This window comes from Giraffa tippelskirchi, chromosome 5 (genome assembly GCF_054371585.1).
Source record: "Giraffa tippelskirchi isolate mGirTip1 chromosome 5, T2T-mGirTip1v1.2.pri, whole genome shotgun sequence".
Lineage (NCBI taxonomy): Eukaryota > Metazoa > Chordata > Mammalia > Artiodactyla > Giraffidae > Giraffa > Giraffa tippelskirchi.
This window is the reverse complement of record NC_137279.1, coordinates 169581639-169607437: the sequence shown is the minus strand read 5'-3', so window position 1 is coordinate 169607437 and position 25799 is coordinate 169581639. Positions and strand designations below refer to the sequence as shown.

Sequence of the window (25799 nt, the reverse complement as noted above, 5' to 3'; positions counted from 1 at the left end):
TAGAAAGTCCAAACCTTAAGCCAGAATTCCACCTGTAAACATAACCCCTCCTCTTCTACTGTTTACTTCACAAGTTACCTCCTCTACAAAGCGTTTTCAATTCCCTCTAGGCATACAGTTCAGTTCTCTGTCTCCTGTAGTCCCATTTGTTCTGAATCTGTGCGTAGCTTTTACCATTACTCATCTTATACCTTTAAAGATAATTGTTTTGTGCTCTGTCCCTTTCCCCCACCAAGACTCAGATCTCTAAGACAAAGATCGATTCAACTTCCTATGACCAAAACCTAGAACAGAGCTTGGAAGGGGGTTCGCAGGCTGCAAGAACAAGTTCCCTCATAAGAACCAAAGGCCAGAATGGGGACTGCGAAACGGACTCGAAGGAGCTCTCTGGCAGCACATTAGAAGGCTTGGCCCCTTTCCCTCAGATAACATCAGCTCAGGGTCTGGTGCCAGCGCGACCGAGCTATTCTGAATGAGGTTCCAACTTCCAACCTCCCTGCCCCGGGTTTCTCGCCCTCACATCTTGACTTGGCGCTGCGTGCTGGGTCCAAGCTTTCCCGCCTGCCAGGCTTCTGCTTCCGGCTGCGAGACTCTGGCTTCCGGCCGGCCGCTGAGGCACCGCTCAGTCCCTAAGGCGCTCAGTGGGGTGCAGCGCTGGTAGTTGGTGCCGCCATGGCAGCTGGTGTTGTGAACCTTCTTGCTCCTCTCTTCCCTAGAAGATCGTTCCTCTTTCTCTCTTTCTGCTGTTCCATCAATCTGCAAACCCTATATTAAAAAAAAAAAAAAAAGCCTCTGCACCTCTAGCTCCTGTGAAGTTTGGCATCTTTAGTGGAGTCTCCTACTGCAGGGGTGAGTTAACGACCTGGCACCCTTTTTCGCCCTCATTTTCTTTTGCTCCCTTTCTTTGGCAGCCACTAGGCTTTAGGATTTGGGGGTCGACTTCCCTCTCTAATCTAGAGTTCTTGAGAGAGCCTTGCTTTAGGTGACTCTGGTTTGCAACAGTTTCCCAGGTGGCGCTAGTGGTGAAGAACCCGCCTACCAATGCAGGTAGATATGAGATGCAGGTTTGATCCCTGGGTTGGGAAGATCCCCTGGAGGACGGCACAACAACCCATTTCAGTATTCTTGCCTGGAGGATCCCCATGGACAGAGGAGCCTTGGCAGGCTACAGCTGGTAGCTTTGCAATGAGGATCCCCTTGCCATGTTTGTAAGGGAAAACCAGAATCTTAAAATGATGAAGAAACTGCTGACTCTAAATAAAGTTGCAGAATGGTCTTTGGAATAGTGAAATAACCCTTTTTTTGGTCTTCCTATGCCTGAACACTCTGGCAGGAAACTAATTTCCTACCACGTGCTAATTGAAGTAATGGTCAATAACCTCTCCTTTGTGTATGACCTTACTTTTCCAGGGGCTGTAATGAAAATGAAGTGTAAACTTCCAGGGTATAAAATAATATGTGTGGCTGACTTATTCCAAAATTAAGGTTTGCTGAATCATAGGAAAGGTGTAGATACCTCAGAGATACTGCAAGTTCAGTTTCAGACTGGGACAAACAGTGAATATAGCAGTAAAGTGAGTAACACAATTTTTTTTTTTGGTTTCACAGTGCATATAAAAGCTATATTTACACCATACTGTAGTGTGTTAAGTGTGCAATAGCATTATGTCTAAGAAAACAATGTACATAACCTAATTAAAAATGCTTTATTGCTAAAAATGCTGGGCATCATTTGATAATGCAGGATTGTCACAAACCTTCAATTTGCCCCCCCCAAAAAAAGTGTGCTATTTGTGAAGCACAATAAAATGGGGTATGCCAGTATAGCATAGAAAGTGAGAAAAGCAACCAATTCTACTTGAATATATTTTCTGTTATTAATCCATCAGATATATTTTTCAAAATGTAATTCATTTTATTCTCTGTCAGTAATGTGTATTGAAAACTAGTATTCTTTTCTTGAACTTTCATAGTCCCACTCTAAGTTTATACTACATATAAATTTAATTATGGGCCTGACCAACAGGAAAAAGAAAGCTCAAAACAAGTTAGGAGGTGATATAAATGTAATAGGGGCTTCCCTGGTGGCTCAGCAGTAAAGAATCTGCCTGCAATGCAGGAGACAGAGGAGTTCAATTCTTGGGTCAGGAAGATACCCTGGAGGAGGACATGGCAACCCACTCCAGTATTCTTGTCTGGAGAATCCCATGGACAGAGGAGCCTAGTGGGCTATAGTCAATGGGATCTCAAAGAGTTGGACATGACTGAATGACTAAGCACAACACAACATAAATGTAATAGAGTGTGGGTTACATAGAGTCAGATGGACCAAACCTCACTATTTATTAGCTGTGTGTGAATTTAAGCAACTTCTTTATCTTAAGTTGGGTTCTCCTACAGCTAAGACCCTGAAATAAGGCATGGGGTACTAATTCTATTCTCTTAGTGGTTAAGGGTTACTTTTGGGATTGTAAATTCTCTGGTACTTCCCTAGGCAGCCTTCCTTCGAGTAGCTTGTCCTGCTGCTAGAGAAAATCCTCAGGCAGAAAGACAAACAGTTGAGATAGGAAGCTGTCGGCATAGCCTTAGTGGAAATTGACACATGAACCTGCAGGTAACCTCTAGGGTGGGACAGCAGAATATGAGCTGGCACTGATGATGTGTGATACCTTCATTAAGCCTTAATTTCTTTCTCTGTACTCTAGAAATAATAGAGATTATAGCTAGAATAATAAGCCTCTGCTGCTGCTGCTAAGTCGCTTCAGTCGTGTCCGACTCTGTTTGACCCCATAGACGGCAGCCCTCCAGGCCTCCCTGTCCATCACCAACTCCCGGAGTCCACCCAAACCCATGTCCATTGAGTCAGTGATGCCATCTAACCATCTCATCCTCTGTCGTCCCCTTCTCCTCCTGCCCTCAATCTTTCCCAGCATCAGGGTCTTTTCAAATGAGTCATCTCTTCACATCAGGTGGCCAAAGTATTGGAGTTTCAGCTTCAACATCAGTCCTTCCAATGAACACCCAGGACTGATCTCCTTTAGGACTGACTGGTTGGATCTCCTTGCAGTCCAAGGGACCCTCAAGAGTCTTCTCCAACACCACAGTTCAAAAGCATCAATTCTTTTGTGCTCAGCTTTCTTTATAGTCCAACTCTCACATCCATACATGACCACTGGAAAAGCCATAGCCTTGACTAGACGGACCTTTGTTGGCAAATCAATGTTTCTGCTTTTTAATATGCTGTCTAGGTTGGTCATAACTTTCCTTCCAAGGAGTAAGCATCTTTTAATTTCATGTCTGCAATCACCATCTGCAGTGATTTTGGAGCCCCGAAAAATAAAGTCAGCCACTGTTTCCACTGTTTCCCCATCTATTTGCCATGACAGTCAAAGGCTTTGGCATAGTCAATAAAGCAGAAATAGATGTTTTTCTGGAACTCTCTTGCTTTTTCGATGATCAAGCAGATGTTGGGAATTTGATCTCTGGTTCCTCTGCCTTTTCTAAATCCAGTTTGAACATCTGGAAGTTCTCAGTTCATGTACCTTTGAAGCCTGGCTTGGAGAATTTTAAGCATTACTTTACTAGCATGTGAGATGAGTGCGATTGTGTGGTAGTTTGAGCATTCTTTGGTGTTGCGTTTCTTTGGGATTGGAATGAAAACTGACCTTTTCCAGTTCTGTGGCCACTGCTGAGTTTTCTATATTTGCTGGCCCAGAGATAGAGGTAAAAGGTACATAATTTGGTGCATAGACAGAGAAGGTAAATGAGCACCTATCTCAACTGAGTTCTATGAGACAATTAAGCCCTTGTGTCTTAAGATATCTATTATGTGCAATGAATTAATTTCTCATGCATCTGGAATAGTACTAATTATGTACTTATCCTTGCAAAAATTGTAAAAACAATTACTTAAATAATTTTCCATGCTCAGATAGAGAACATGGATTGAGAAGGGCCTTGGTAATTGTCTGGAATATGGTTGCATATTATTGGCAAAAATGTGTCCTGTATGTGTAGAAGTAAATTTGAGTTCAGTTTTCAGTATATTGAATTTGAGTTATTTATGGGACATTTAGAAGGAGTGAGTGTTCCGCCCCCACTTCCGGCCGCTGTCATCCAGGAGCGCCCCAGCTTCACCCACCCACCCTGGACTGATGTCCCCGTGTTCCAGTGGCCTACAGACTCCAGAGTGCCTGTCCTGGGAGGGCTCGCCCATTCCACACGACCCTGACTTTGGGGCCAAGTTAGCTTCTGTTCCTGAGTGCTGCTATTCCCAAAGTACACCCAGCTCTCCGGTCAGCGCCCAGCTGGTGATCATGGCTGTGCCGCCCCAGCCACCCAGCCTGGTGGCCAAGCCTGTCGCCTACATGCTGGCTTCCATAGTGATGGCCCAGCAGCCCTCAGACCACGCCAAACACGTGGTGCAGCAGGCGACCTCGGTCACCATGCTCAGGGTAGTCACCACCTCCGCCAGCTCCGCCAACAGATACATTCTCGCCAGACAGGCCACAGCAGGGGGCGCCCACGAGGCGGCAGGCATGGCCGTACTGGACCTGGATGGCGAGGCCAGAGGCTTGGAGGAGAAGCCCACCATCGCACTTGCCACCATCCCCGTTGCCAGCCAGGTGATCCAGACGGTGGCCAGCCAGATGGCTCCGGGGGTCCCGGGACACACGGTTGCCATTCTGCAACCAGCCACGCCAGTGACCCTGGGGCAGCACCACCTCCCCGTCTGGGCCATCTCTCAGAACGGCAAGCACGCCGTCCCCACGAGCAGCCTCGCCGGCAATGCTTATGCCCTTACCAACCCTCTGCAGCTCCTCGTGGCCCAGGCCAGCTCATCCACACCAGTGGTGGTCACACGCATGTGCGAGGTGGGGCCTGAGGAGCTGGCGGCAGCAGCGGCCACCAGCACAGCGCCCCCCACCGCAGCATCTGCCTCCCCCACCAGAGAGCCCGAGGTCAAGAGGTCCCGAGTGGAGGAGCCCGTGGGGACTGTGACTGTGCAGGCTGGCGTGATGTCAGCCGCCGGCCCTCAGGGACCGGGGAGTGACGTCACAGTGTGGAGGTGGAGTGGGACACACGCCAAACGGAGCTCTGGGGCCAGACCGAGGCAGCTGACCCCACTGCCCCTGGGACTGAGACGAGAAAGCTCCCCGTGGGCCAAGCTCAGGGCCACATGGCGGGCAGGACGCCTCCATCCGCCTGCACCCGAACACTCGTCCTCCTGCACCTTGTCTCCTGCCCCTGCTCTGGTTTCAAACACAAAACACGTAAACGTGTTCAGACAGCTAAAAACAAAAAAGCTTGTTGAGTAAAAAATAGCTTGTTGAGTTAAAAATTCTGGAGCTTGTACTAGATATCTAGACTGGAAAGAAAGTTGAGTAAGTCTTCAGCGTATAAATTAAAGCCATAGAATCATAAAGTAACTCAACTCACATTACTCAAGTAGTGTGAGAAAAAAATGATTTAAAATAGAATCTCAAAGAAGTATGACATTTGGGAGATGGCCATCAGAAGATGAGCCTAACAAGAAGATTAGAGCAAGAACTGGAAACCTGAAGAAAATTATGCATAGATGTCAAGGAAGAGAAGGATTATAAGAATGATGGAAGGATTAACAGTGTCATTACTGCAGAAATGTGTCCACTGACACTTCATTGCACTCCAAAGAGAAGAGATCAAGCTCCACCCACCAGAACACAGACACAAGCTCCCCTAACCAGGAAACCTTGACAAGCCATTAGTCCAGCCCCACCCACAGGGAGAAGGCTCCACAATAAAGAGGAACCACAAACTTCCAGCCTACCTAAAGGGTCCCCCAAACACAATCTAAGCAAAATGAAAAGGCCGAGAAACATTCAGCAGGTAAAGAAACATGATAAATGCCCACCAAACCAAACAAAAGAGGAGGAGATAGGAAGTCTACCTGAAAAAGAACTCAGAATAATGATAGTAAAGATGATCCAAAATCTTGAAAACAAAATGGAGTTACAGATAAATAGATTAGAGACAAGGATTGAGAAGATGCAAGAAATGTTTAACAAGGACCTAGAAGAAATAAAGGAGAGTCAATCAATAATGAATAATGCAATAACTGAGATCAAAAGCACTTTGGAGGGAACCAACAGTAGAATAACTGAGGCAGAAGATAGGATAAGTGAAGTGGAAGATAGAATTATGGAAATAAATGAAGCAGAGAGGGAAAAAGAAAAAAGAATTAAAAGAAATGAGAACAACCTCAGAGACCTCTGGGACAATGTCAAAGGCCCCAACATTTGAATCATAGGAGTCCCAGAAAAAGAAGACAAAAAGAAAGGCCATGAGAAAATATTTGAGGAGATAATAATCAAAAACTTCCCTAAAATGGGGAAGGAAATATCCACCCAAGTCCAAGAAACCCAGAGAGTCCCAAACAGGATAAACCCAAGGTGAAACACCCCAAGAAACATATTAATCAAACTAACGAAGCTCAAACACAAAAGAGCAAATATTAAAAGTAGCGAGGGGAAAGGAACAAATAATGTTCCTTTATTAGCTGTTAATAACAGCTAATATTTCAATAGAAACTCTTCAGGCCAGAAGGAAATGGCAGGACATATTTAGAGTGATGAAAGAGAAAAACCTACAACCCAGATTACTGTACCAAGCAAGGATCTCATTCAAATATGAAGGAGAAATCAAAAGCTTTACAGACAAGCAAAAGCTGAGAGAATTCAGCACCACCAAACCAGCTCTTCAACAGATGCTAAAGGATCTTCTCTAAACAGGAAACACAGAAAAGGTGTATAAACTTGAACCCAAAACAACAAAGTAAATGGCAACAGGGTCATACTTCTCAATAATTACCTTAAATGTAAATGAGTTGAATGCCCCCAACCAAAAGACAAAGACTGGCTGAGTGGATACAAAAACAAGACCCCCTATATATGCTGTCTACAAGAGACCCACCTCAAACCAAGGGACACATACAGGTTGAAAGTGAAGGGCTGGAAAAAGATATTTCATGCAAATGGAGACCAAAAGAAAGCAGGAGTAGCAATACTCATATCAGATAAAATAGACTTTGAAATAAAGACCATGAAAAGAGACAAAGAAGGACACTACATGATGATCAAAGGACCAATCCAAGAGGAAGATATAACAATTATAAACATATATGCACCCAATATAGGAGCACCGCAATATGTAAGGCAAATGATAACAAGTGTGAAAGGGGAAATTAACAGTAGCACAATAATAGTGGGAGACTTTAATACCCCACTCACACCTATGGATAGATCAACCAAACAGAAAATTAGCAAGGAAACACAAACTGTAAATGATAACAATGTACCAGTTAGGCCCAATTAATATCTATAGGACATTTCACCCCAAAACAATGAATTTCAACTTTTCCTCAAGTGCACACAGAACCTTCTCCAGGATAGATCATATCCTGGGCCACAAATCTAGCCTTGGTAAATTCAAAAAAATTGAAATCATTTCAAGCATCTATCTCTTCTGATCACAATGCAGTAAGATTATATGTCAACTACAGGAAAAAACTATTAAAAATACAAACATATGGAAGCTAAATAATACATTTTTGAATAACCAACAAATCAGAGAAGAAATCAAAAAGGAAATAAAAATATGCATAGAAACAAAAGAAAATGAAAAAAAGACAATCCCAAACCTATGGGATTCAGTAAAAGCAGTGCTGAGGGAAAAATTCATAGCATTACAAGCTTACCTCAAGAAACAAGAGAACAATCAAATAAATAACCTAACTCTACACCTAAAGCAACTAGAAAAAGAAGAAATGAAGAACCTCAGGGTTAGCAGAGGAAAGAAATCATAAAAATTAGGGCAGAAATAAATGAAAAGAAACAAAGGAAACTATAGCAAAAATCAACAAAACTAAAAGCTGGTTCTTTGAGAAGATAAATAAAATAGGCAAACCATTAGCCAGACTCATCAAGAAAAAAAGGGAGAAGAATCAAATCAACAAAATTAGAAACAAAAATGGAGAAATCACAACAGACCACACAGAAATGCAAAGGATCATAAGAGACTACTATCAGCAACTATATGCCAATAAAATGGACAGTTTGGAAGAAATGGACAAATTCTTAGAAAAGTGTAGCCTTCCAAAACTGAACCAGGAAGAAATTGAAAATCTTAACAGACCCATCACAAGCACGGAAATAGAAACTGTAATCAAAAATCTTCCAACAAAAGCCCAGGACCAGATGGCTTCACAGGTGAATTCTACCAAAAATTTAGAGAAGAGCTAACACCTATCCTACTCAAACTCTTCCAGAAAATTGCAGAAGGTAAACTTCCAAACTCATTCTGTGAGGCCACCATCACCCTAATACCAAAACCAGACAAAGATACCACAAAAAAAAAAAAGAAAGAAAACTACAGGCCAAATATCACTGATAAACATAGATGCAAAAATCTTCAACAAAATTCTAGCAAACAGAATCCAACAACATATTAAAAAGATCATACATCATGACCAAGTGGGCTTTATCCCAGGGATGCAAGGATTCTTTAATATTTGCAAATCAGTCAATGTGATACACCACATTAACAAATTGAAGGATAGAAATCATATGATTATCTCAATAGATGCAGAGAAAGCCTTTGACAAAATTCAACATCCATTTATGCTAAAAACTCTCCAGAAAGCAGGCGTAGAAGGAACCTACCTCGACATAATAAAACCATATATGATAAACCCACAGAAAACATTATCCTCAATGGTGAAAAATTGAAAGCATTTCTCCTAAAGTCAGGAACAAGACAAGGATGCCCACTCTCACCACTACTATTCAACATAGTTTTGAAGTTTTGGCCACAGCAATCAGAGAAGAAAAAGAAATAAAAGGAATCCAGATTGGAAAAGAAGAAGTAAAATTCTCACTGTTTGCAGATGACATGATCCTCTACATAGAGAACTGTAAAGACTCCACCAGAAAATTACTAGAGCTAATCAGTGAATATAGTAAAGTTGCAGGATATAAAATTAATACACAGAAATCCCTTGCATTCCTATACACTAACAATGAGAAAACAGAAAGAGAAATTAAGGAAACAATTCCATTCACCATTGTGACAAAAGAACAAAATACTTATGAATAAATCTACCTAAAGAAACAAAAGACCTATATATAGAAAACTATAAAACACTGATGAAATATGTAAAAGATGACACAAATAGATGGAGAAATATACCATGTTCATGGATCAGAAGAATCACTATAATGAAAATGAGTATATTACCCAAACCAATCTATAAATTCAATGCAATCCCTATCAAGCTACCGATGGCATTTTTCATGGAACTAGAACAAATAATTTCACAATTTGTATGGAAATACAAAAAACCTCGAATAGCCAAAGCAATCTTGAGAAAGAAGAATGGAACTGGAGGAATCAACCTGCCTGACTTCAGACTATACTACAAAGACACAGTCATCAAGACAGTATGGTACTGGCACAAAGACAGAAATGTAAATCAATGGGACAAAATAGAAAGCCCAGAGATAAATCCACGCACCTATGGACACCTTATCTTTGACAAAGGAGGCAAAAATATACGGTGGAGAAAAGACAATCTCTTTAACAAGTGGTACTGGGAAAACTTGTCAACCACTTGTAAAAGAATGAAACTAAAACACTTTCTAACAACATACACAAAAATAAACTCAAAATGGATTAAAAGATCTAAATGTAAGACCAGAAACTATAAAACTCCTAGAGTAAAGCATAGGCAAAATACTCTCTGACATAAATCACAGCAAGATCCTCTATGACCCACCTCCCAGAGTAATGGAAATAAAAGCAAAAATAAGCAAATGGGACCTAATTAAACTTAAAAGCTTTTGCACAATGAAGCAAACTAGAAGCAAGGTGAAAAGACAGCCTTCAGAATGGGGGAAAATGATAGTAAATGAAACAACTGACAAAGAATTAACATCAAAAATATACAAACAGCTCATGCAGCTCAATACCAGAAAAATAAACAACCCAATCAAAACATGGGCCAAAGAACTAAACAAACACTTCTCCAAAGAAGACATACAGATGGCTAACAAACACATGAAAAGATGCTCAACATCACTCATTATCAGAGAAATGCAAGTCAAAACCACAATGAAGTACCATCTCACGCCAGTCAGAATGGATGCCATCAAAAAGTCTACAAACAATAAATGCTGGAGATGGTGTGGAGAAAAGGGAGCCCTCTTACACTTGGTGGGAATGCAAACTAGTACAGCCACTATGGAGAACAGTGTGGAGATTCCTTAAAAAACTGAAAATAGATCTGTCATACGACCTAGCAATCCCACTGCTGGGCATACACACTGAAGAAACCAGAATTGAAAGAGACACATGTACCCCAATTTCATTGCAGCACTGTTTACAATAGCTAGGACATATAAACAACCTAGATGTCCATCGACAGATGAATGGATAAGAAAGCTGTGGTACATATACACAATGGAATATTACTCGGCTATTAAAAAGAACACATTTGAATCAGTTCTAATGAGGTGGATGAAACTGCAGCCTATTATACAGAATGAATTAAGTCAGAAAGAAAAACACCAATGCAGTATATTAACACACATATATATAGAATTTAGAAAGATGGCTAACGATGACCCTGTATGTGAGACAGCAAAAGAGATACAGAGATAAAGAACAGACTTTTGGACTCTGTGGGAGAAGGTGAGGGTGGGATGATTTGAGAGAATAACATTGAAACATGTATATTACCATATGTTAAATAGATCACCAGTCCAAGTTTGATGCATGAAACAAGGAATTCAAAGCCAGTGCACTGGGACAGCCCAGAGGGACGGGATGGGGAAGGTGGTGGGAAGGGGGGATCGGAATGGGGGACACATATACACCTGTGGCTGATTCATGTCAATGTATGGCAAAAATCACCACAATATTGGAAAGTAATTAGCCTCCAATTAAAATAAATAAATAAATTTTAAAAAGAAAGAAATGTGTCCATTGGCCATGGTAATGTGGAGATCAATATTGACATTAGTGAGAGCAGCTTTGGAGAAATTGTATGGGCAGAAGTAATATCAGAGTGAGTTGGGAAGTGAAAAAGCAGAGTAGTGACAGTGAAAAACTTCCAAGATGCTTGACTGTAAAGAAGGATAAAGGTTTTATTTATCTTGAAGATAGAAGGGACTTTTGATTAGTATATGTATATGTTAAGGGAAAAGATCAATAGAGGGATGGGAAAGAAATAGTACAGAAGGAAGAGGGAAGATACTTTCCAACTGTAGTGCTGAAGAAGACTGTTGAGAGTCCCTTGGACTGCAAGGAGATCAAATAAGTCAATCCTAAAGGAAGTCAACCCTAAATATTCATTGGAAGGACTGATGCTGAAGCTCCAGTACTTTGGCCACCTGATGTGAAGAGCCTGCTCATTGGAAAAGACTCTGATGCTGGGAAAGATTGAAAGTAGGAGGAGAAGGGGGAAACAGAGAATGAGATGGTTGGATGGCATCACCAAATCAATGTTCATGAGTTTGAGCAAACTCTGGGAGACAGTGATGGACAGGGAAGCCTGGCATGCTGCAGTCCATGTGGTTGCAAAGAGTCAGACAAGACTTAACGACTGGACAACAACAATGGTAGCTCTGTTTCTGTTTTTTTGAGAAACCTCCATACTCTTCTCCATCATAACTCTATCAGTTTACATTCTCACCAGCAGTGTTGGAGAGTGCCCTTTTCTCCACACCCTCTTCAGCATTTATTGTTTGTAAACTTTATGTTGGCCATTCTGACTTGTATGAAGTGATACTTCATTGTAACTTTGATTTGTATTTCTCTAATAATTAGCAATGTGAGCATTTCTTCATGTGCTTTTTGGCTATCTGTATGTCTTCTCTGGAGAAACGTCTATTTAGATCTTCTGCCCATTTTTTAATTGTTTTATTTTTTATGTTAAGCTGTATGGGCTGTTTATATATTTTTGAGATTAATTCTTATCACTTGCAAATATTTTATCCTATTCTGTAGGTTGACTTTTTGTTTTGTTTATGGTTTTCTTTGCTGTGCAAAGGCTTTTAAATTTGGTTGGGTCCCATTTGTTTATTTTTATTACTCTGCGAGGTGAATCCAAAAAGATATTGCTGCGATTTATGTAAGAGAGTGTTCTGCCTATATTTTCCTCTCAGGGTTTATAGTATTCAGTCTTACATTTAGGTCTTCAATACATTTTAAGTTTATAATTGTGTATGGTATTAGAGAATGTTCTAATTTCATTCTTTTACATGTCCAGTTTTCCAAGCAGCACTTATTGAAGAGGCTGTCTTTTCTCCATTGTATGTTCTTGCTTCCTTTGTTGTACATTAACTGGCCATAAGTACTTGCATTTATTTCTGAGATTTATACCCTGCATTGATCTATAAGTCTGTATTTGTGCCAGTAATCAAAATAGTAGCTTTTGATTACTGTAGCTTTACAATATAGTTTGAAATCAGGAAGCCTGATTTCTCCAGCTCTGCTTTCCTTTCTTGAGATTGCTTTGGCTCTTTAGGGTCTTCAGTGTTTCCATACAAATTTTAGGGTTTTTTGTTGTAGATCTGCAAAAAATGCCGTTGGTGATTTCATAGGGATTGCACTGAATCTGTAGATTGCCTTGGGTAATATAGTCATTTTGACAATATCAAAGGCAACTTCATTTTATGATTAGTTTTCTTACTACATTCTTCAGCATATTCTTTCTAATGATATTTTCTTAATACTTCTTAGAATTTTTCAAAGTAATTTTAATCATAATAATAAATGATTTAATATTGAATACCAAAGTGATTTAAAACATCTGCTTAATTATGGTTGACAATTTGATCTCTGGTTCCTCTGCCTTCTCTAAAACCAGCTTGAACATCTGGAAGTTCACGGTTCATGTATTGTTGAAGCCTGGCTTGAAGAATTTTGAGCATTACTTTGCTAGCGTGTAAGATGAGTACAATTGTGCAGTAGTTTGAACATTCTTTGGCATCACTTTTCTTTGGGATTGGAATGAAAACTGACCTTTTCTAGTCCTGTGGCCACTGCTGAATTTTTCAAGTTTGCTGGCATATTGAGTGCAGCACTTTCACAGCATCATCTTTTAGAGTTTGAAATAGCTCAACTGAAATTCCATCACCTCCACTAGCTTTGTTCGTAGTCATGCTTCCTAAGGCCCACTTGACTTCACATTCCAGGATGTCTGGCTCTAGGTGATAAATACCATATGATTTCACTTATATGTGGAATCTGGAAAAGAAAGCAAATGAACAAGCTGAAACAAGACAGAAACAGAGTTATAAATATAGGGAACATTTGGAGGTCCCCAGAAGGGAGTGGGGGGGAGGTGGTTGGGTGAAATAGGTGAAGGGGATTGGCAGCTACAAACTTGTAGTTATAAAATAAATGAGTCATACAGATGTAATGTGTACAGCATAGGGAATATAGTCAATAATACTGCAGTAACTTTGTACGATGACAGATGGTTATTATGGTGATAATTTCATACCGTATAAATGTTGAATCACTGTGTTACACACCTGAAACTATTATAATATTGTATGTCAATGATACTTCAATTAAAAAATAAAAAAGAATCCCCTTGTGACTCTCTAGTCTGACTCAGCACTTGTCTTATATTGTGGTTTTGTTGTCTGTGCCTAGGCAGCAGCTACGATTGCTCCTCTGGTTAGAATTTGGAGTTCCCTTCTTGATTTGCAACCATTTGAGTCTATCTTCCTTTACACTTACTCTTAGCTTATGCATCCATTAATTTCTGACTTAAGTTCATCTTCTCTTCAGTTATTTGTTATAATAAGCATATATGATGTGTCAGCTACACATATGTCACTCTCCTGGCATTCTATCACTATCTCTGGTACTGGAATCTCAGGGCTTTTGAGTGGGTTTCCAATTAATCCCACTGTCGTGACTTTGTTCTCTTGAGACCCTTCCCCTTACTACAGATTCTCCTTGGAAAGCAGTGACACCTATAACTAGAAGGAAATAGAATTCAGAAATGAAAAAGCACTAATCTCGAAGTTTTGCTTATATGTTCTTTTATAGATTATCATTACCTACTTACGAGATTGGATTGTAAAATATCCTATAAAAACTAAGAATCTTTGCTATTTGTTTTATAAATTATGCTGTTATATTTCATCAATTTTGTATCATTTGTTAGAAGCAAATACATTTTTTGTCCCATTGATTAAAATTATATTAAATAGCTTATTTTACCTTTTTAGTTGTGCTTTTTAGTTTTTCTAAATATATAATAAATGTACATGTGATGGAAGTCAAAATATAAAAAGATAGACACAATTAGAGAATTTAAATCACATAAGAAAGTTGTTTTCCCATCAAAATTCATTTGAATACTTTCCAGAATAATGTATTAGCATTTATTTGTAGTAGTGTCCTTATTATTTGTACTTGTATAATTGCATATCTCTCAGATGTATGTTTAAGTTTGACAATAAGCACTAACATAATACTTTGTGAAGTTGATAACTTAATGAAGATAATGAATCACCAAATATTTTATTCCTGTGCTAAATTCCATAAAAGCTATTTCCCAAAATCTGTAAAAGCTTATCTCAAACATTATCAAATAAATTAATCTCCACCAGAGGATGCTGCAATTGCATGGAGAAGAGAAAACAATGGGTTCAATGGTATCATACCTACCTAATTCAAGTCAGGGAGATTAAAGTGCTTATCCTAGCCAGTGACACATGTTTACCTTTTGACTTATTATCTGCTTATCTTTTGGAAGAAAGGTTACAGTGAAAAGGACCTAGGAAAATGCAGAGAAAACAAGAAATAAAAATAGAGGGCTACCTTTAGTAAAAGTCAACAGACTTCTCTGTTGTTTGTATAATGAACTTAAATAACATAACTGCTCATGTTATTTTGATGCTCTAATAATGTTCAACATTTTCTACTTCTAAATCCTTAAACAAACTCCCTAGCATTGTTTTTTTTTTAAAGCGCCCCCAGTAATTGAACTGATGACAAATATAAGTAGTATCCCTTTTAAATTGACAATTCAGATATTTTTATGGATGATAGTACAAAAACACACATTATCTTGAGATATCCTTTCCAATTTCCGACTCATTCTTAGGCGATTTCTTTAAGATCTTTATTACTCTCTGAAAGTATCTTATTTGCTTATGTGTTTATTCTTTGTCCTCTCCTACTAAAATATAAGTCCCAAGACCCTCATCTTTTTCATCACAGTATCATTGGTTTCAGAATGTGTCTGGCACATGATAGGTGCTCAGAAAATAATTATGGAATTAATAAATTCCATTCCTATTGTGTGGGAATTCTTCAAATTGTAATATGAACCATTCACAATTCTATCCCTATTGGGTACTAAGCTCTAAGTGAAATTTAAGGATCAATTTTAAAGTGCCCAGGGACACAAAAGTCAACAGTATGGGATGCTTTTTGAAGCACTAACAAAGTTCTAATGAATTTAAGAATTGTATGACTTTTTTACTTTCAGAAAGAATTTAAAGTAGTTTTCAATGAGAGTCATATAATAGAACTGATTAAGATATAAAGTTAAAAATTGAAAGGAGAATAGAAAAGTCCTAATTTAGAAATTTTAGTTAGCATAATTCTTGTAATCAAGCTTGAATTTTAGTCTAAACTTTCTTGTATTCAGGGCAAAGGATAACTGGGTATATACTTCTTAGGTCTTGACAGTTGAACGCATTGTCAGTTGGTCTAAAAAGACTGTTTCTTGATATTGAATTCTAAAAGAAGTTTGTCATAAACCTTTAGCCAGGCTGTCCAACAAAAAAAGAGAGAAGATCCAAATGAACAAAATAAGAAATGTAATAGGAAAATTAACAACCAATACCACAGAAATACATAAAAGAATACTATGAACAGTTATATACTGACAAATTGGACAGGCTATAAGAAATGGACAAGTTTCTGGAAACATAAAGCCTGCCAAAATTGAGTCAAGAAGCTCTAGTTGTGAAATAAAATCTGTAATAAAAAAAATTCCCTGAAAACAAAGTCCAGGACTAGATGGCTTCACTGGGGAATTCTACCAAACATACAAAGGATTTATACCTGACCTTTTCAAACTATTCCAAAAAGTTCAAGAGGAGGGAACACTCCCAAATTCACTCTATGAAGCCACCATCACCCTGGTACCAAAACTAGACAAAGACACTACAAAAAAGAAAGTTACAAGCCAGTATTTTTTGATGAATATAGAATGCAAAATTTCTCAACAAAAATGTTAGCAAACCAAATCCAACAATACACGAAAAGGACCATACACCATGATCAAGTTGGATTCATTCCAGGGTCTCAAGGATGGTTCAATATACACAAATTAATCAGTTTGATACACCACATTAACAAAAGGAAAGACAAAACCCACATGATCATCTCAATAGGAAAAGAAGAAACATTTGACAAAATTCAACATTCGTTCATGATAAAAACTCTTACAGAAGAGGTATAGAGGAACATACCTCAACATAATAAAATCATTTATGCCAACCTCACAGCCAACATATTACTCAAAACTGAAAACCTTTCCTTTAAAGGCAGAAACAAGACAGGAGTGCCAACTCTTACCCTCTTGCCACTTCTATTCAACATAGTTTTAGAAGTCCTAGCCACAGAAGTCAGACAAGGAAAAAGAAATCAAATGTATCCAAATTGGAAGGTAAGAGGTAACACTGTCACTGTTTGCAGATGACATGGTACTCTATAGAGAGAACCCTGAAGTCTCCCCACAAAAACCTTTACAACCAATAAATGAATTCATCAAGGTAGCAGGATACAATAATAATATACAGAAATTGTTGCATATCTTTACACTAACAATGAAATACCAGACAAAGCAAAGAACCAATTCCATTTTAAATTTAAAAACCCTAGGAAGAAACTTAGTCAAGGTGGTGAAAGACCTACATACTAAAAACTATCAAACAATGATAAGGGAAACTGAAGGTTATTCAAAGAAATGGAAAGATAGCCATGCTCATTGATTGTATTGTTAAAATGACCATACTTCCCAAAGCTATCTACAGATTTAATGTGATCTCTATCAAAATACCTATGACATTTTTTCACAGAACCAGAACAAGTATTCCTAAAATTTATATGGAACCACAAAAGATCCAGAATCGCCAAAGCTATCCTGAGGAAAAAGAACTAAGCTGGAGGCATAACCCTTCCACACTTAATACTACAAAGCTGCAGAGTGAAAACAGTGTGGTAGTGGCCCAAAAACATACATTTAGCTTAATGGAACAGAATAGAGAGCCCCAAAATAAAGTTACACACATACGGTCAGTCTGTGACAAAGGAGGCAAGAATATACAATGGTGAAAAGAAAGTCTGTTCAGTGATGTTGGGCAAGCTAGACAGCCACGTGTAAATCAGCACTAAGTTCAAACACACCCTCACACTACACAAAAATAAAGTCAGAATGACTTAAGGACTTAAATATAGTACATGACATCATAAAACTAAAAGAGAACATAGGCAATACATTCTCTGACATAAATCATAGCAATATTTTCTTATGTCAGTGTCCCAAGGCAAAATAAATAAAAACAAAAGTAAACAAATGGTACCTAATAAAATTTAAAAGGAAGCAATCTTCGGAAAAGAAATTTGGCAGTTCGGCAAAGGAAACAACAAATCAAAAACAACCTACAGAATGGGAAAAGATATTTGCAAATGATATGGTAAACAGGAGGTTAATATCCAAAATAGCTAACAGATCATTCAACTCAATAAACACCCCAAGTAAAATACAGGGAGAAGACCTATATAGACATCTCTCCAAAGAAGACGTACCAGTGGCCAATAGGCACATGAAAAGATGCTCTAATAATCAGTAATTATTAGAGAGAGGAAAGTCAAACCACAATGAGTTATCACCTTCAATCTGTCAGAATGGCTATCATCAAAAAGTCTGCAAATGATAAAAGCTGGAGAGGGTATGGAGAAAAGGGAATCATAACTGTTGATGGGAATGTAAATTGGAACAACCACTATAGAAGATAGTATGGAGTTTCCTTAAAAACTAAAAGAAGGTCCATTGATCTCACTCCTGGGCATATATCCTGAAAAGATGAAAACTAGTTCAAAAAGATTCATGCATCCCAGTGTTCATAGCAGCACTATATAAAATAGCCAAGACATGGAAACAACCTGAGTGCCCATCAACAGATAATTGGTTTAAGAAGTGATATAAGTATATATGGTAATACATATAGATGTGCTATATATATATGTTAGTACATATATGTGTATTGATCAACATAAAAAAGAATATTGCCATCTACAGTACCATGGATGGACCTAGAGAATATCATCCTAAGTGAAGTAAGTTAGAAAATATGTTTTTCGTTTTATTAGCCAATATATATCTTTCCATCCTTCTCCCCTACTCCACTGCCGAGGTTGATACCATGAGGCTGAATCAGAATTTAGCTCAGAAGTTCTGCTTTGAAGTCTGGTACCTTTCTCCCTAGGACTTGCCCATCCCAAGAGTATCTGCAATGATGACAGATTTGTGTGTTTTTATTTGTGTTTTTTGTTTGTTTACTGCTATTTTCTTGTTATTGATCATGGGATAGATTATTTGGGCCTGGACTTTTTTTCTGAAAGAATTGTTATAGTTTGGCCTGGGTCATTAAAGTTGTTCAGTGGCTAAGTCATGTCTGACCGTTTTGTGGCCCTCATGGACTGTAGCCGGCCAGGCTCCTCTGTCTACGGGGTTCTCCGGCAAAAATGGTGAAGTGGGTTGCCATTTCCTTCTCCACAATCATCAAAGACTTGCTTATAATTTCTGCCCATCTGATTTTTAATATCATGTCCAGATAAAACCTTCAGAATGAGCTGGCTGTAAAACTTAAAATTGTGGCAAGTGAGAGCTACTCTTCATTGTGGTGTGCAGGCTTCTCATTGTGGTATTTTCTCTTGCTGCCAGAGCACAGGTTCTAGGGCATGCAAGCTTCAGTAGTCATGGCACACAGGCTCAGTAGCTGCAGCAAGTGGGCTCTAGAGCATGGGCTCAGTAGTTGTGGTGCACAGGCTTAGGTGTCCCGCAGTATGTGGAATCTTTCTGGACCAGGAATTGAACCTGTGTCCCCTGCATTGGCAGGCGGATTTTTATCCACTGTACCGCTGGGGAAGTCTTCTATGTAAACCTCCTTCCCATCCTTTCCTGTCCCCCATCTCTAAGCATCACTCATCTTCTTTCTGTCACTGTAGACTAGTTTGCATTTTTTAGAGTTTTATGAAAATGAGATCATACAGTATGCAGCCTTTTTTTTTTTTGGCTTTCAGCAGAATTTTAAAATTTATTCATGTTGTATGTACCAATAGTTTATTTCTCTTTATTGAAGAGAGGTTTACATTGTATGAATATGTTGCAATCTGTTGATGGTCGCTTGAGTTGTTCCTGGTTGTAGTAGTTTTCTGTCACTTCATAACAAGTTGCTACAATCTAAGCTGTGTATGTGGAGAAGGAAATGGCAACCCACTCCAGTATTCTTGCCTAGAGAGTCCCGTGGACAGAGGAGCCTGGTGGGCTGCTGTCCATAGGGTTGCACAGAGTTGGACATGACTGAAGCGACTTAGCGTGCATGCATGCATTGGAGAAGGAAATGGCAACCCACTCCAGTATTCTTGCCTGGAGAATCCCAGGGACAGAGGAGCCTGGTGGGCTGCCATCTATGGGGTCGCACAGAGTCGGACACGACCGAAGCGACTTAGCAGCAGCAGCAAACTGCGTATAACAACACCCATTTATAAGTTTTTAGTTATGTAGGGTGTCCAGGCACACCGTGACCAGATTGATCTGCTTACAGTATTATAAGGCTGAAATCAAAGTGTCAGGCAGGCTGCATTTCTTTCTGGTGGCACTGGGGGAAAAATCCACATCCAAGCTCATTTTGGTTGTTAACTAAATTTAGCTTCTTCTAGTTGTAGAACTGAGGCCCCCTTTTTCTTGCTGGACTCAGTTCGGGGCTGCTCTCAGCTGCTATAGGCTTTCTTCATTCTTTGCCACGTGGCTACCTCCATCTTCCAACCAGGAGCAGAGAACTTTTTATACATGAATCCCCCTCATGCTTCAAATCCATGACTTTACCAGTCTGACCTCTAGACCCAGATTTAAAGGGCTCAAGTGATTAAGTCAGACCCACTCAGATAATCTTCCTATCTTAAATTCAGCTAATTTGGGGCCTTAATAACATCTGTACAATCTTTACAAAGTAGTACCTAGATTATTCCTTTTAAAATACCTGGGTGAAGGCAGGTGCATGTATACCAGGGGCCAGTAATCTTGGAAAGATCTTAGAATTGTAGGCAACACACAGGTTTTGGCTATTACAAATACAGCTGCTCTGAAAATTGTAAGGATGTATATTTCTTTTCCTCTTGGGTAAATATATAGAACTAGAATGGCTGAGGCACATGTTTAACTTTTCATGAAACTGTCAAACTATTTTCCAAAGTGATTGTACCATTGTTCATTCCCATCAACAGAGTACAAGAGTTCCAATTTCTCCATATTCTTGCCAGACTTTGGTATGGTCAGTCTTTAATTTTAGCTGTCCTGTAATGTATTTGTGAATCCCAATCTCCAAGTTTTGGATGCCAGATCTTAGTTAATATATGCTTTGCTGAGATTTTCTTCCAGTCTGCGGACTGAATTTTCATTCTATTAGTAGTGTCTTTTGAAGAGTATGTGTTTTAAAATTTGATTTGGGGGATTTTCATGGTGGTCCAGTGGTTAAGAATCCACCTGCCAAAGCAGAGGACACAGGTTTGATCCCTGGTCTGGGAACTAAGATCCCACATACTGTGGGGCAACTAAACCCGTGAGCCACAACTACTGAGCCTGTGCCCTGCAACTACTGGGAACAGGTGTCACAACTACTGAAGTTTGTGCTCCCTAGAGACCATGCTCCACAACAAGAGAAGCCACAGTAATGAGAAGCCTGGATACCACAACTAGAGAGTCACCTCTGGTTAATCACAGCTAGAGAAAGCCTGCACACATCAACAAAGAGCCCATGGGCCACAGCAAAGACCCAGTGCAGCCAAAAATAATAAATAATTTTTAAAAAGAAAATAAATTTTGATTTGTCCATCTGTTGGTTTTTTTTTCTTTATTTTTGGCTGTGCTGGGTCTTCATTGATGCACAGGCTCTGCTGCATGGGCTTTTCTCTCATTGCGGCAAGCGGGGATTCCTCTCTAGTTGCAGTGTGTGGGCTTCTCAATATCAAAACAGTAGTATGTCTTTCAACTCATGAGCAAGGTATATGTCTCTATTTATTTAGATCATCCTTGATTCCTCTTAGCAATCTTGTGTAGTTGCCTATGCACAGGTTTTTCACATCTTTTATCAGATTTATGCCTAAATATTTCATATTTTTAGGCTTCCCAGGTGGCTCAATGGTCAAGAATCCACCTGCCAATCCAGGAGACGCGGATTGGAGTTCTGGGTCAGGAAGATCCCCTGGAGAAGGAAATAGCAACCCACTCCAATATTCTTGCCTGGGATATCCCATGGACAGAGGAGCCTGGCGGGTTACAGTCCACGGGGTTGCAACAGAGTCGGACACATATTAAGTTGTGAAACAACTTTTCATATTTTTATACTTTCATAGTTTTATGCTGTTGCAAATGGTAATTTTTGAACATTTCAATTTCCAATTGTTTTTAATAGTATATAGAAAGACTTTTTTCTATTTTAAAAAAAAATTGTATTTTATTGTGGTAAGAACACTTAACGTGACATCTGTTTTTTTATATTTTTAAGTGTGTAATACAGTACTATTTTCTATAAGCACAATGTTTTACAGCAGATCTCTAGAACTTACACATCTTGCATAGTTAAGATTTTATGCCCATTTATTAGCAACTCACCTTTTCCTTCCTTCCTCTAGCCCCTGGCAACCACCATTCTGTTCTTTGATTCTATGAGTATGATTGCTTTATATACCTAATATATATAAGAGGAATCACACAGTATTTGTCCTAATGATTAATTTATTTGACTTAGGCTAATGTCCTTCAGCTTTATCCATGTTGTCATATTTTGCAGGATTTCCTTCTTTTTAAAGGCTGAATAATATTCCATTGTGTATATATATATATATGTATATATATGCATATGCTTCATTTTCTTTATCCATTCATACATTGATAGACAATTAGGTTTTATCCAATTTTAGCTATTACTGAGCATTAGAGTGCTAATACCTCTTTGAGATCTTATTTTCATTTCTTCTTGATAAATACCCAAAAATGAGACTGTTAAATCATATGGTAGTTCTAATTTTAATTTTTTGAAGACTGTCCATTCTGTTTTCCATAGCAGCTGCACCATTTTGCATTTCAACCAACAGTGTACAAGAACTCCCAATTTCTCTGCATCCTCTTTTATGTTGTTGTTGTTGAAAATAACCATTCTAACAAGTGTGAGATTATATCTCATTGTGGTTTTGATTTGCAGGTCCCTAATGGTTAGAAACGTTGAACATCTTTTCATATACCTATTGACCATTTATGTGTCTTCTTTGGAGAAATGTCTATTCAAGTCTTTAGCCCATTTTAAGGTAGGTTCTTAGTTCTTTTGCCACCGAGTTGTAGCTTTTATATTTTGGAAATTAACCTCTTATGGTTTACAAATATTTTTTCCATTCTTGGTGGCTTTTAACTCTGTTGTTTTCTTTGCTGTGCAGAAACTTTTTAGTTTGATATAGTGCCATTTGTTTATTTTTGCTTTTGTTATCTATGCTTTTGGTGTCATATTCATGAAATAATTGCCAAGGCTGATGCCATGAAATATTTTTTTCTGTTTTCTTCTAGGAGTTTTACAGTTCCAGAAAACAGTTGATTTTTGTGTATTGTTCTTATATTCTGCAGTTTTATTAAACTCACTTAATTGTTTTACTGGTTGGTATAAAACTGCGCAGGATTTTCTACATAAATGATAATGTTCTCTGTGTGCCTTAGTCAAATCAAGCTGCTATAGCATGATACCATAAACTGGATATATAAACAACAGAATTTTATTTCACGCGGTTCTAGAAGCTGTAAATTTGAGATCAGGGTGCTTAAACGATCAAGTTGATCAAGTTTTGTGACTAGTGAGAGCCCTCTTCTGGCTTCTTGCTGTCTCCTCGAATGGTGGAAGGGGCTAGGGAGCTCTGTGGAACCTTTTTCTTAAGAGCACTAATCCCTTCACGAGGCCTCCACTCTCATGATCCAACCAGATCTTGGAGGTCCCACCACTTAAAACTATCACATTAGGCATTAGGATTTCGACACATGAATTTGAGCAGCACAAAAACATTCAGACCAAAACACTGAGAATATAACACTTATTTTATTCCCTTCTTAATCTAGATGACTTTTTCCTTTTTCGTGCCTGCTTGCACTGGCTAGAACCTTCATTTTAGTGTTCAGTAGAAGTTGTAAGAGTGGATATCCCTTTACTGATTTTAGGAGGAAAGCATTCATTCTTTCACTATGAAGTCTAATTTTTTAAATAAATGACCTTTATCAGCTTGGGGAACCTGATAACTAGGATTGAGATATGCTTCTGCCCAGTTTCTGAGAACTTTTTTTTTTTAAAAAAAAAAGAAATCAGGAATAAATCTCAAAAAATTTCATGTCTATTGACATAGATCCTTATTGATCACATGGATTTTCTTTTCTAATTTGTTAATATGGTAAATTTCATTGATTTTTTAATGTAATCCAACCCTATTTTCTTGAGATAGACTCCACTTCATCACCCTTTTAATATAATGTTGGATTTAATTTGCTAAAATATTGTTTAGAATTTTCCATGTTCATAGGTGCATTTTACATCTATGTTCAATTTGTAATTTCCTCTATTTCTCTTTCTCTCTGTCTGTCTTTTATTCCTGGTTTTTGTATAGCCTCATAGGATGAATCAAAAAGAATTCTCTTCAAATTTTTGGAGCAGTTCTGTAGAATTAGTAATATTTTTTTTCCCCTTAAGTGTTTGGTAGAATTTACCAGTGAATCACCTGGACATGGAGATTTCTTTGTAAGAATTTTAACTACAATTTCAGTTTCTTTAAAAGATGTGTGTCTATCTATGTTATCTGTTTCTTCTTGAGTGAACTTTGAAAACATATCTTTTAAGGAACTTTCCACCTAAGTTATTAAATTTATTAGTATAAAATTATTAATAATATTGCCTTATTATTCTTTTAATAGCCATAGAATCTGTAGTAATGTCACCTCTCTTGTTTCTGATACTGATAATTTGTGTCTTTTTTCTTATTAGTCAATCTAGCTAGAAGTTTATCAATTATATAGATGTCAAAGAACCAGCTTTTTGTTTCAGTGATTTTCTCTATTGTTTTTCTGTTTTCTATTTCATTGGTTTCCACTTGGTTTTTAGATTTTTTTCTTCTGTTTTCTTTGGGCTTAATTTACTTATTTTAGTTTTTAAGGGTGTTTCACATTTTCCTCTAATATTACAATTTTTTAGTATTGATTTTCCCCTACATATTGCTTTATTGGCATCCCACAAATCCTGATATGTTGTGTTTCATTTTATTTGGGTTGAGTGTTCTGTAAATGTCAATTAGATCAATGATGACACATGGTTTCCAAAGTTTCCTGGGGATCATCTCCATCCCAGCCAAGCCTAAAGGAAGAAAGATTATGGAGAAAGGTACGTGGGAGGTTTTTATGACATCACTTTCATTCAAATTCCATTGTTAGAACTCAGTCACATGGCTTCACCTAATGGTATGGGAAGCTGGGACATGTAATCTAGCTTTTACATGGGAAGAAGAAAATACATTTGGACAAACAGCCAGAAATCTCTTTCTGTTTTCTGGAAGAGCTTGTATAAGATAAGAAATATTTGTATCATGGGTATACAGTAGAAATTATGAAGTTATTGGGGCCTGCTCTTTTCTTTGGGGGAAATTTTGTAACTGCTGATACAGTTTAATGGGTACATGTTCATTTAGGTTTTCTATTACTTCTTGAGTCATTTTTTGTAAGTCACTTTATAGGTATATATAATTTACTGTAAGTTTTAGAATATACTAGCATAAATTTGTTGAAAGTATTTTATTTTAATCTCTGCTATAACTGTAATTATATTCTTTCTTCATTTTTGAAATTGTTTACTTGTGCCACCTTTTTAAAAATTTAGTTACTAGATATTTCTTAATCTTACTAGTCTTTTCCTGAAATCTTAATTTTTTTCACTAATTTCTGTTCTTTTTTTATTTCCTTCCTCCACATTATTTAGGCTTTTCTGGTCTTTTTCAACTGATAATTTGAATGCTAAGTTCATTATTTTTCAGCTTTTTTTCCTAACATAGCATTTAGGGCCATACATTTTCCTGGAATTGGTCATCAGCTTTGTTGCTGCAAGCATTTATATATCAGTTCAGTTCAGTCACTCAGTCAAGTCCGACTTTGCGACCCAATGGACTGCAGCACACCAGGCTTCCCTGTCCAGCACCAACTCCTGGAGCTTGCTCAAACTCATGTCCATTGAGTCGGTGATGCCATCCAACCATCTCATCCTCTGTCATCCCCTTCTCCTCCTGCCTTCAATCTTTCCCAGCATCAGGGTCTTTTCCAATGGGTCAGTTCTTCACATCAGGTGACCAAAATATTGGAGCTTCAGCTTTAGCATAAGTCCTTCCAGTGAATATTCAGGACTCTTTTCCTTCAGGATTGACTGGTTGGATCT

At 38.3% G+C, this 25799-nt stretch overlaps 1 protein-coding gene and 1 pseudogene across 8 annotated transcripts in view; both read left to right on the top strand.

Annotated features, from left to right (window-relative positions):
* The first annotated feature begins 609 nt into the window (after positions 1-609).
* Positions 610-25799, top strand: part of C5H1orf185 (chromosome 5 C1orf185 homolog) — a 53270-nt gene continuing 28080 nt past the window's right edge. For 2 of the 7 annotated variants that reach the window (XM_081485552.1, XM_081485549.1), the window contains exon 1: positions 24801-24835. In XM_081485552.1, the coding sequence (XP_081341678.1) occupies positions 24820-24835 (16 nt within the window). In that variant the 5' untranslated portion in view covers positions 24801-24819. Of the gene's footprint in view, positions 850-22556; positions 22660-24651; positions 24759-24800; positions 25047-25799 lie in introns of those variants that run through there. The other 5 variants (XM_081485547.1, XM_081485548.1, XM_081485545.1 and 2 more) reach the window with 5 other exon arrangements.
* Positions 4089-9169, top strand: LOC145505293 (forkhead box protein K1 pseudogene; annotated as a pseudogene). The gene has a single exon (XR_014052925.1). The product of XR_014052925.1 is annotated as a forkhead box protein K1 pseudogene (transcript).